The sequence below is a fragment of the Motacilla alba genome, chromosome 21 (assembly GCF_015832195.1).
Source record: "Motacilla alba alba isolate MOTALB_02 chromosome 21, Motacilla_alba_V1.0_pri, whole genome shotgun sequence".
In the NCBI taxonomy this organism is placed as follows: domain Eukaryota; kingdom Metazoa; phylum Chordata; class Aves; order Passeriformes; family Motacillidae; genus Motacilla; species Motacilla alba.
Window position 1 is genome coordinate 4,224,966 of NC_052036.1, and position 11,082 is coordinate 4,236,047.

General features: G+C 47.9%; 2 protein-coding genes across 13 annotated transcripts in view; both read left to right on the top strand.

The window, feature by feature from the left end:
* CAMTA1 (calmodulin binding transcription activator 1) overlaps positions 1-4,653 on the top strand; it is a 241,944-nt gene extending 237,291 nt beyond the window's left edge. For all 11 annotated transcript variants that reach the window (XM_038159679.1, XM_038159680.1, XM_038159684.1 and 8 more), the window contains one exon: positions 1,137-4,653. In XM_038159679.1, coding sequence (XP_038015607.1) covers positions 1,137-1,169 — 33 coding nt within the window. In that variant the 3' untranslated portion in view covers positions 1,170-4,653. The remainder of the gene's footprint in view (positions 1-1,136) is intronic.
* A 1,811-nt stretch (positions 4,654-6,464) lies between these two features.
* Positions 6,465-11,065, top strand: VAMP3 (vesicle associated membrane protein 3). 2 transcript variants are annotated; one of them, XM_038159796.1, is made up of 5 exons: positions 6,465-6,587; positions 7,832-7,913; positions 9,065-9,223; positions 9,830-9,881; positions 10,640-11,065. In XM_038159796.1, coding segments are annotated over exons 1-5 (315 nt in total). In that variant the 5' UTR covers positions 6,465-6,585; the 3' UTR covers positions 10,660-11,065. The 2 variants fall into 2 exon arrangements, with proteins under 2 accessions (XP_038015724.1, XP_038015725.1); XM_038159797.1 differs by lacking the exon at positions 6,465-6,587 and adding an exon at positions 6,946-7,131.
* The last annotated feature ends 17 nt before the right edge of the window (positions 11,066-11,082 follow it).

Below are 11,082 nucleotides of genomic sequence, written 5' to 3' on the forward strand. Positions count from 1 at the left end.
TGTTACTTGTCCTTTCAAGTTTTTGCAGCATCACATGAGTACTTGAGCCTGTACAGGCTTAGCTAAATCACCTTTTTTTTTTGCTGTAATCTGTTCCTTTTGCAGGGGCCTTCCCCTTGCAGGAGCAGAGGGAAGACACGTGGAGGCAGGTGGCAAAGGGATCTCACTGCAGAGGAATTCCCTGCAAGTGGAGGCAGAGCCAGCCCCAAGCACAGCTGGGCACCTTTGGGGCAGCACAGGAATGCCTTTGGATTTGGTCTGGCTCCTTTGCACTGCACACAGCCAGGTTCTCAGCCTGAGCAGAAGGTTTCCTGCTGCCCCAGCTCCAGTGCAGAGCTCTGTTTCACTTGGTGGAATTGAAATTATTCCCTTCTTTTCACCCTGTAATTTAATTTTTAACTCTTTCAGCTTTCAGTGATGGTTTAGTTCTTGTGTTGATGAGTTAGAGGAGGTAATGTATGGCATGCATTTGGGAAAGTTGAGAACTGGCCACATCTAGGAAGAGTGATTTCCACACTGTAGGTTCATCTCCCTTGGCACACAGCATCCAGCTGCTCTGCTGGGACAACACAAAACATGCTGCCAGCAGCATGATAACCACAGGGCACAGCAGCTGGAGTGCCTGAGAAACAAAGTGCCTTCTGCACACCCGTCCTGGTTCTTGTGCTTGTACATAAACACTTTCTTCTGCGAGGTTCTCTGTGAGCACCAGGCTTCCTTTCCAAGCAGGACAGGCTGATTTTCCCCCTCTGTGCAGTCACTGCCTGAGCGCTGTGTGGAGAAGAGGGTCAGCCCTGAAAAGCCCCTTTGCTGCGAGCAGCTGCGGGGTCAGGCAGGGACCAGCAGCCCAGGGAGCCCCAAGCACTCAGGCTGCCACCAGAATGAACCCAGCTGCAGTTGCCAGTACTGGGGAAAAGCAGGGGAACCAAGTGTGTCTTTGCAGAGGTGTTTGGGATCCCCAGTGGCCTGTTCTTGCACTTCCAGCTGTTTATGGTGTTGGGGAGGTTTGCCTTCCTGTCGTGTCTCTGGGAGCTGCCTCTTCTGCACGGGAGGTTGGAGTGATGAATCCTTTTGATTGTTCTGTCTTCAAGAGATCTGCAGTAGAAGTGTTACATAGCTCCTCTTTGTTTTTTCAGAGTGAAAGAATTGAAAAAGGCCAAGGAACTTGAAGATACGCAGCAGCATCCCGTAGCAATGTGACATTGCTTTTCAGACTGTTTTCATTTTCTGTTTTTAGCAGAGACATGCAACAACAACAAAAATACCCACTGCAGTTCTGGAAATAACCAGCTGCAGGATTTTAACAGTAATGTTTTGGTCATTGCATTTGCACTTTCATGGACAACTTTTAATTTGTTCAGCAAGACATCTTGGAACTCAATCTTCTGTTGGATCGTGGGGAAAACAAGACACCAGGAGGAAATAGTGAGTTGCTTCATTCTCCGAGGAGGAAGGAAGAAGCGATTAATTATCCTTTTCATATAGGGCTGTATTAAACAACATGTGGAACTGTACAAATATTATACCAAAAATATTGTTCAGAAAAGGTGGGAATGCACAAGCAACACAAGAATGCTGTTCCTGCACCTGTCAGTCATCTCCAAGAAACTGAAGCTTTGAGAGTCTCAGTGGAGGGGCTTAGATCAGTACATCTTTATTGGGTCCATGCATCCTCATTTCCTTCGCACTCCTGTCCTTTGTGTTTTATTTAAACCTCTACAGCACACTTAATGCAACTTTTTAAATCTGCAGGTTTTTAATACATCCCGTGGGAACTTACAGGAGGGGTTTGGTGTATGAGAGACACGGGTATTGCATGAGGAATGGAGAGAGCAGCTTAAGCAAGTTTTACACTTTTATTTTGTATTTTTACTAGAACCTGCAAACATATCAACTGTCATGTACTTTCTCTCATATTCAGCACTTTATTTTCTAGCCTTACCTTCATGTACTATTGTTTTGATTAAGTTCTCAAATAATTTGTAAAACATGTAGCTTTTTCTCTTATGTACTTGTCAAACCTCTTGTCATTTTGCAGAGTCACGTACATATGTTGCCTGGACATTTTATGCCACCTAAAGATCAGTGGTGCTGCATTCTGGCCAGTAAATTTCTTATTTTGGCTACTTCATCAAAATCTGGGCAGTTTCTGTATATATAGAAGGTAGAAATGGAAAATGAGAAAAAATATTTGAAAGGGAATATATTGATTAATTACTAAATATTTTATTCACAAAGGGTCAATAACTTGGCAAGATAAAATTATTATTTGTATAGTTTTGTCTGAATGAACGAGAAGAGTGTGGATGTATTGTTTGTACATATTGTATATATTAAAGAGATATGTGCATGAACTCAAGAAAAAGAAATGAACAAAGCAAAGCATTAGTGGCTATGGTCTGTAAAATGAAACAAAAACTTTATTTCACTATAAGAAACTTTATTTTAAATGTTCTTTAGAAGAACATTTTTGCTAAAGCATGACTAAATGGCAAAAAAGAGCTACTGTATTTAGACTTAGGAAAAAAAAGGCAGAGCAACATTACTTTAAAAAAAAAAAAAAAAAGAAAAAAAGGATATGTTTACATTTGATTTTGGCTACCAGGAGTTTGGTTCAGTTGGGTTTAATTTATGTATTCCTTCCTTCTTTTTTTTTTACCCCCGTCTTTTTTTTTTTTCTTTTTGTTTTTTTTTTTTTTTTGCCAATGGTGCCAAGTAATGTGAATGCTAATATTGCTTAAGAAAATTAAGTTACTTTTGCAAAGCAGATAATCATAAGAGTACAAAAACCGTATCTAGCTTAACACCATACACTCACTCCAATAAAGAACACTTAGAATGAACATAAAATGAAAAAAAAATAAATAAATAGTACGAAAGTAGAAAATATGTTTCACATTTTCATATCTCCTGCTGGAAGTCAGAAAATGTAATAAAAATTGCACAAAAAATTTTAAAAAATTAAGTAAAACTTAAAAAAAAAAAAAGATGCAAACTGATCCTGTAGGGGTGTCATGGTATATTGCTATTTCCACATAGTGAGGAGCCAAAGAAATTAGATTTTTTTTAAATTGAGCTACTAATTTAAAACTGTCACAGATTCTCAACAATGGGAACCAGTTCTGATCTTCATTACACAGGAATGTAAGGGAAGAAACTCCTGAAGTCCGTGTCATTACTTGTGGGTCACGTACATGTGTCTGAGATCAGAAACTGCTCCTGTCTGTTTGTCTCGCTCGTGGCAGTTTAAAATTTCTGAATGAACTTGTGTAAATTTGAGATTGTTAGTTTTGGAATAGTTGTTCTTGCTTGATCCCGGCCACCAACTGCAATGTTTAAACGCAAGGCTTGTTGTGAAGCCAAAAAATATTCACACATAGGAAGCTTTGAAACTGGTGTCTTTAAAAGAAGAGTAAAAACAAAGATTGTGGCAAAAAAACTGGGGTCAGTGCTCTTGGTGCCTTTTCTATAATTGTACCTGTTTTTAATTACTTCTTTTCACTGCCAGCATTGAATTACAGTAGATGTGCTATAGCTCATTATCAGAATTCTCTTGTACATTTCTGAACTGCTGCTTTATGACCTGATTCAATTTTAAAAAAAAAGGGAAAAAAGCAAAACAAATGGCCTGGCGCTCACACCGTGCCTGTGGGCAGCCTCGTAGCCTGATTTACTGTCTGCAATTGGAACCTTAACCATTAAATTTTCCTCTCACGCCAAAACAGAACAGGAGACGCTGAAGAATCTCCTTTGGAATGAATTGGAAATGCTCTGTATCAGTACTGGAAGAACTCTTGACATTTGGAAACTGAAATATTGCACCCATTAACCAATACGTGACAATATAGAATTGATCTGTTCCTAACAAGAGTAGTGACCTCAGTGGAAATGTTTTAACTCCTTGTCTTTCCAGAAAACCATTCAGTAATATACAGAGCTATTTCAAATTACTCTTCCAGATCCATGGGCCTGGTGGTGTATCTACTAACCTAGATCCTGCTTCAGCCAAACGTTTAAGGCTGTGCTGGCTGTGAAGCGTGCGGGCAGTTCTGCAGCACAGCTCCAGGACTCCTGGCACGCTTGGAGCCAGTGCAGCTCCCAAGTGCTTTGTTGTGTCGGGCAGTAACCCTTCGGTGTGTCCCTGGGCAGGGAGCAGCTCTCCCCCCCAGTGAAGTGATTCTTCGAACCCTCTTCTCGGTTGTGGAACTTAACATTTTCACCTAAGATAAGTAAGTGCAGCTTTCTAGGAAAAATCCAAATTCCCAAGTGCCAGGAGCCAGATCTTCTGTCTTCTGATAATGGAATCGCTCCTTTGTGAAACACATTCGACAGCAGTAATACTGTGTGAAAGAAATACAGAATATAACATGAACCCCCTCTCTGGTTGCACGCTTATGGCAGTTCCACACAATAGCTGGTGCCCAATGGGGGGTCCCCAAGACTTGCATGTAAAACTAGTATAGATGTCTTCTCTTTTGTAAGTTTTATTTTTGTAACTGTGCATGTAAAGCATCACTGAATCAATGGATCTGTTGAAGAACTCAGCTGCTGGAACCATGCAAAATGTTTTGAATTGCCCTTAAAATATGGAAAATGTTTTCTGAATGCTTTATATTCTTTCTGCTGTAAATTAAAAAAGAAAATTTCCCCATACAAAGTGTGTGCCTTCTTCTGAACACGTCTGTTCTTCTGAACACATCTCTTCCATTCTACTTTGAGAGCAAAGTAATCCTTTAGTCACTCTAAGGAACCACAAAAAAAAGTTCCTGCTCTACACGACCTGCTTGTGAGGATATTGCATCTGATTTCTTTGGGGTTATGATGTGACAGAACACAGCCTGGCCATGAGCAGGTGCAGCCCCCAGAGCTTGGTTTGCAGTTCTTTTCAGCAGGCAATCACTTCCAGGGTTTTTTGTGAGAAACCACATAGAGCCGGAATCAAAAAGCTTAATCCTACAGTGTGCACAAGGCGGAGTCAAAGGGCAGGATTCAAGAGGGCTGCTGATGCAGAAACCTGGGAGGTCACATTTAATGATACAATTAACTGAGACACGATAACTGTTACACTAATCAAATATGTCACTTACATATCAAATATGTCACTTACATGGACTGGTCCTCGAGAACAAAACTTGTACCAGACTACATGGTCAGCCCAGCAGGCAAAACCTGAAAGCAGGTTTAATAAATTGATCTGATCTGTCAGAGACCAGATGTGTTAGTACCATTATGAGTAAGTTATGAGAAAGTTAGTACCATTTTGGTGTTAGTATCATTATGAATAAGCTCTTCCAAAACCCAGCTCCACAACTGAAGAAGAGATTTCAACAACAGAGTTTCTTCTTGACTGCAGCGAAAGTTTAATTATATTTCTCTTTTAGAATAAATCGGTATTTAACTCGCCAAATTGCTCCCATTTTTCCATCTTACGTGGCTGTTAATTGCCGGTTCTTCACCATGGTGGCAGGTTGAGCCAGTCCTGAAGGAAGGCACCTCCTCCCTTATCCCCGGGGCCATGGCGGGAGAGAGCTGGAAGACAAACATGAGGGAGAAAATGGACGAGATAAAGTTTAATAAGAGGGGGGAAAAAAAAGAAAACGGAGAACACGTGGTGCAAAGGCCGCCAGTGCCTCCCTCCCACCGGGAGGCCGATGTTCCCTGGCGGAGCAGCCCCGGGGCTCCTGCGGGAGCGCTGCCCGCAGCACCGAGCCCCGGCTGGGCCCGGCCCCGCTCCGGGCACCGACAGCACCGGGCGGCTGCCGGGGAGCGGCGGGCGGCTCCGGCCCCGCGGGGACCCGGCAGCGAGCGGGGATCCCGCCGGGCGCCACGGGAGCCAGGGCGGGGGACGGGGACAAGGACAGGGACAAGGACAGGGACAGGAACAAGGACAGCCCCGGCCCCCCTCGTGCGCTGCACGGACACGAGTGACAGCACCACGGAATGCGCGTGCTTGTGGCTGTGTGTCCGAGTGCGCGCGCCCACGTCTGCGTGTCCGTGCCCCTGTCACTACTGTGTGGCTGCGTGTCCATGTCTGTCTGTCCGTGTGTCTGTGTCCCCGTGTCCGTGTCCGTGTGTCCGTGCCTGTCCATCCCCGTGTGTCCGTGTGTCCATCCCCGTGTGTCCGTGTGTCCGTGTGTCCGTGCCTGTCCATCCTCGTGTGTCCGTGTGTCCATCCCCGTGTGTCCGTGTGTCCGTGTGTCCGTGTGTGTCCATCCCCGTGTGTCCGTGTGTCCGTGCCTGTCCATCCCCGTGTGTCCATGTGTCCGTGTGTCCGTGTGTGTCCATCCCCGTGTGTCCATGTGTCCGTGTGTCCGTGCTCTCTCCGTCCCGCTGTTCCCGTTCTCGTCGCCGCCCGGGGCGGGCAGGGCCGGCACAGCGCCCCCGAGCGGCGGCAGCCCCGCACCGCGGCCTGAGGGCCCGGCCCCGCCCCTGGCCCCGCCCGTCGCTCCCTCTGGGCCCCGCCCCCGGCCCCGCCCCCGGCCCCGTGACTCGTCAGCGCGGGCGCCGCCCGCAGTTCCCGCCGGACCCGCCCGGGCGCTGCCGCCGCGGCCCCGTTCTCGGCCCCGTTCTCGGCCCTCCGCCAGCATGTGAGTGCGGGGCGAGCGGGGGATCCGGGCAGCGGGGCGGGCCCGGCGGCGGCGGGAGCAGGGCCCGGTCCGGCCCGCGGGCGGGGGTTCCGGGAGGGGCCGCGCGGAGGGGCGGGCGCGGCCGGCGGCGCAGGCGAGGCCCGGCCCGGCCGTGCCTGAGCCGCTGCTCGGGCCGGGACCGGGGCGCTGGCCGGGGCTGCGCAGGCCGGGCTGGCCCGGGCTGCCTGAGAGCGGGGCCCGCCCTGAGGGACAGCGCCCGCCGGGACCGGGGCGTTGCTCCGTTTGGGAGCTCGCAGGAAGCGCTGTCATTTCCGAGCCTTTCACCTGGCGCTGGCGCCGGAGCGGCACCGAAGGGTGGCGGCAGCGCCCAGACAGGGACACTGTGCTGGGCAGGGCCGGCTCCGAGCCTTGCCCTGCTCCCGCGGTGTGCCTGCACCCATTACGTGCAAGTTAAAAGCCAGTGTGGAAATGTGTAAATACAGGAAACAGTTGGACTTGGCCGTTTGGAGCGCCAGGATGGACTAAAGCATCTGATGTGAAAGAAGTAAGAACATGGAAAAGGAAACTGAGTGCAGATAGTTCTGGAGATTTGCATTAAAAAGCTGGCCAGGTGGTGAAAAGGTCATGAGGAGTATGTACAGAAGCTCCTGCGTCCATTATAAAGATGCAGAGTGTTGGAGCTGGTAAAAAGAACTCTGTTACGAATTCACAGCTACATTTTGTAGCTACCAAAGCTTTGAATACCAAAGATATATTTTGTATATTCCAAACATTGGTGTATATTCCAAGCACTTCTGGTGCTTTCTCTTCTTCCATATCAACCATTTCAAAAGAATAGAGAAGCATCGCTGGACAATCATATTTAAAAACATAGTTATAATAAGTATTAAGGTTTTTTATTCAATTTTTTGTAAACTAATGTTGCTTGAAACTTAGTACTTGTGTTCACATGGGAAAGAAAGAACACCCCTGAGCCCAAACTGCTCCCTCTTTGAGGCCTCTGGAGCATTGCTGGAGCTGTCCCCTGCCTCACTGCAGAGCGTGGTGTTAGCAAGCCACTGCTGCCTCTTGGCACAGCAGGCAATTTGTTGACAAGATGTTTGGGACACTGCATGACTTGTGCCCACTGTCAGCTGTTAAAACACCATTTCTCCAGTAAGAGACTGCCCTGTGTTTATTACAAGGATGCAAATTCCCAGTTCTCAGGGCTGTCAGATGTGTAATGATGCTTTTCTTTACTGCAGGTCGGCCAATGTCTCTGGGAGCTCAAATATGGCTGCTGGCAGCAATCGCCGGCTCCAGCAAACCCAGCACCAAGTAGATGAGGTAAAAGCCTGCTCTGGTATTAGTGTGAACTTCTTTCTGCAGGAAACCTGTGCTATTAGAAGGGATATTTTTTTCCAAAGCAGTTTTCCCTTCATTATTTGAAGGGGAAGCAAAGAGAGGTTCCCAGTGTCCAAACATTAGCAGTCTTGGTGCTTGAGGATTTGGCATGAGACAAAAACCTTTGTTTACAGAGAACAAGCTTTTTTCTCCTCAGTAGCCATGAGAGCTGGCTACCAGATGTGATTTTTGTGGAATCCAAAAGCCAGGCTGGCTGGCAAGTATTTCTTGACGTGGTTTACTATCATGTTTATATTCCTCAACTCCTTCTGCAGCAAGTCGGGAATTATTTCCCAGGTTTGAAGGCATGCCAGCACTACTGACTGTGCAAACCCAGGGCACTGGGAATGTTTCTCTGTCTGCTCTGGGGTGCCCTGACCCCCAGGGCAGCACTGACTGTGACCCTCATTCATGGAGAAAGTTTCCTGGACTGCAAGACAGACTGGAATCCACAAAAGTGTGGAATAGATTACAGAGAGCAGTGTAGGTGCATCACTTGGGGAGAAATTGAGGTTCTGGGATGTTTAGTGTGTTGAGGATGAGAGCAAGCTGGAGGGCACAGGGTGTCATCCTGGGTTTCTTCTTCATGCTGCTTCTTCCTCCTTCTCCATGGGTTTGGGTGGCATTTTGTAATTGGGCAGCAAAGCCCACATTGGGGCTCTTTGGGATCAGTTATTGGGTTAAAAGGGGAAATAATCCAGGTGTCAGCTCTTCATTGGACAGTTTAGTGTTAAAAGACCTTGGAACAAGAGATTGTTGTGCCTTCTAATGAAAAGCTGCACAACTCCCAGTGGTGAGACTGTTTCACTGATAAGAAATAATAAACACCTGGATCTGAACATGAACTACTGTCTCATGTGCCTTCAGTCCAGACACAGGGAAACCCACCACTGGTACCCCCACAACTGACATTTTTAAGTAGGGATTTAGGGCTTTTAGCCACAGGTGGATCTCATAGTTTTCTTTAAGCTTATGGCTGCACATACTGAAAGATAATAGCTCCTGCTTCTGAGAAAACATCGAGTTCCTTGAGGAGCTGACTGTGGTTATGTTGCACTGTGTGGCCGCTCACTGTCAGCACTGACCTGCTGTAGGTGGTGGACATCATGAGGGTGAACGTGGACAAGGTGCTGGAGCGGGATCAGAAGCTGTCGGAGCTGGATGACCGCGCGGACGCCCTGCAAGCTGGGGCCTCCCAGTTCGAGACCAGCGCGGCCAAGCTGAAGAGGAAGTACTGGTGGAAGAACTGCAAGGTAACCCTGGCTTGAGTGCTTGCGCTGGAGCACTGTCACAGTTTGTGTCTCAAAGGGCAGAAGGTGTTTAGCCAATGTGTTTTAAGTCACAGCATCCAGTTTTTAAAGCATGGCACTACTGTGTAAAGCAGCGAGCAGCTGTGTTACTGGCTGTGCTGCCCTAGGCAGGGTGTTGTCTGATAATGGCCAGAGGGGAAGCATGTCAGTAATCTGAGGCTTTGAGAAACACCAAGAAAAGGCTAAAAATGCATAGTTTGAATTAATGTGTGGGGAGCATTAGAAAGAAGAAGCTCACTCAGACTCCTGTACTTGTAGCTGTTGCCAAAGGTTGGGATCATCTTTGGTGAGTAACAGAACAGCTTGTGCGTTCACTTGAGACAGGCTTTCTGTGGAGAAAACCACATTGCTCTGTTTGCCTGTGTGCATGGCCTGCCATCTCTGAGTGCTAGTAGTGGATTGAGCTTGCTGACTGGAGAACCTTTGCTTGCCCCGTTAGATCTGACAAACAGTGCTACAAGTTTGCAGGGGCTGTTTTCCTGTACCCTGAGGGGCGCTTGGTGCTGTTGCAAGGTGTGGAGTAAGTGTTGTATGTTTTTCTCTTCACAGATGTGGGCAATATTGATAGGTGTTGTTGTCATTATCATCATCATCATTATTGGTAAGTTTGACCAAAATGGGGATTTCTCCTAGATTTGGAGTGGACAGTGTTAATTTGCTGACTGGTACAGTTTAAGCAAAGGCAGGATACTCAGATGGAAGTACACCCAACACGAATTTGCAATAGCAGCGATGGATTAACAGAGTTGCATGCAGTGAGTGACAGACTGTGGTAACAGGGGAGCTCCCGTACTGGGATCTCAACCACGAGTGAGGGTGACAGAGGTGAAAGTGAAAATAGCAAGGGATGGAAACCAGGAACAGACCTGGGTTTATTTTACAGCTGCGGAAGTGCAACATGAGCTTCCACACGCTGTCCTTGTCTGAGAACTGTTATCATCGGCCTTGGCTTCCTGCTTTTTGTGGCAGTTAGGAGTGCACTGCTGCACCAGGGAGGCCTTGAGTCGAGGTTTGGCTGCTGGGTGAAATGAGACTAACGCTGGGTTAGGATAGAGAGCCAGGTATGGAATGGTTCAGCCTTTGAGCCCTCCTGTAATTGCCAAGGGTTTAAAGGGAAGACAAAGTTTTTAGGTTTGTGCTGTAACAGTAACAAACACAGCAGTAACCATTGACATCAGAGATACAGTCCTGGTGTGCAAGCACAGAGGGAAAATACAACTTAGAAAACCAACATGGGCAAATTCTTAGATTTAAGGGATTTAAGAGGGATCTATCTCTATTATCCTAAATTCTTAAAAGGCAGGATTGTTATGGTGAGGGGCTAAAGGACATCATCCAACCTTTTTCTTCTCTTTGTAGTCTGGAGTGTGTATTCATGAATTACGAGAAGAAACTCAATTCAACTGAAGGTGCCTTTGAGAATCTTCTTCAGCCTCTCCACTTCAGACCTGCTGCCTTCTCAGCCCGTTTACTGCTGTTTAAAGCAAACCTATTTTGATTATCGAGACGTTAACTAACTTTCCCGGTGGCCTTAAGACACTCCGTCGTTAATTACTAACCAGCGCAGCCCGCACGGTGCCTCAATGACCGGGGCCTGGCCCCGCCCTCGGCCCCGCCCCTCGCCCGGCCACGCCCAGGGGCGGGGCCGGCGCCGCACGTGGCGGCGGGGCATGCGCGCGCACGGGGGCCGCGTGCGGCGCCGCGTGAGGGGCGGGGCGGCGCCCCCGCCCGCGCGGGCCCCGCCCCCCGCGCGCGGTCTCCTCCAATAAAGCGGCTCCGACCCCGCCTCCGCCTCCTCCTCT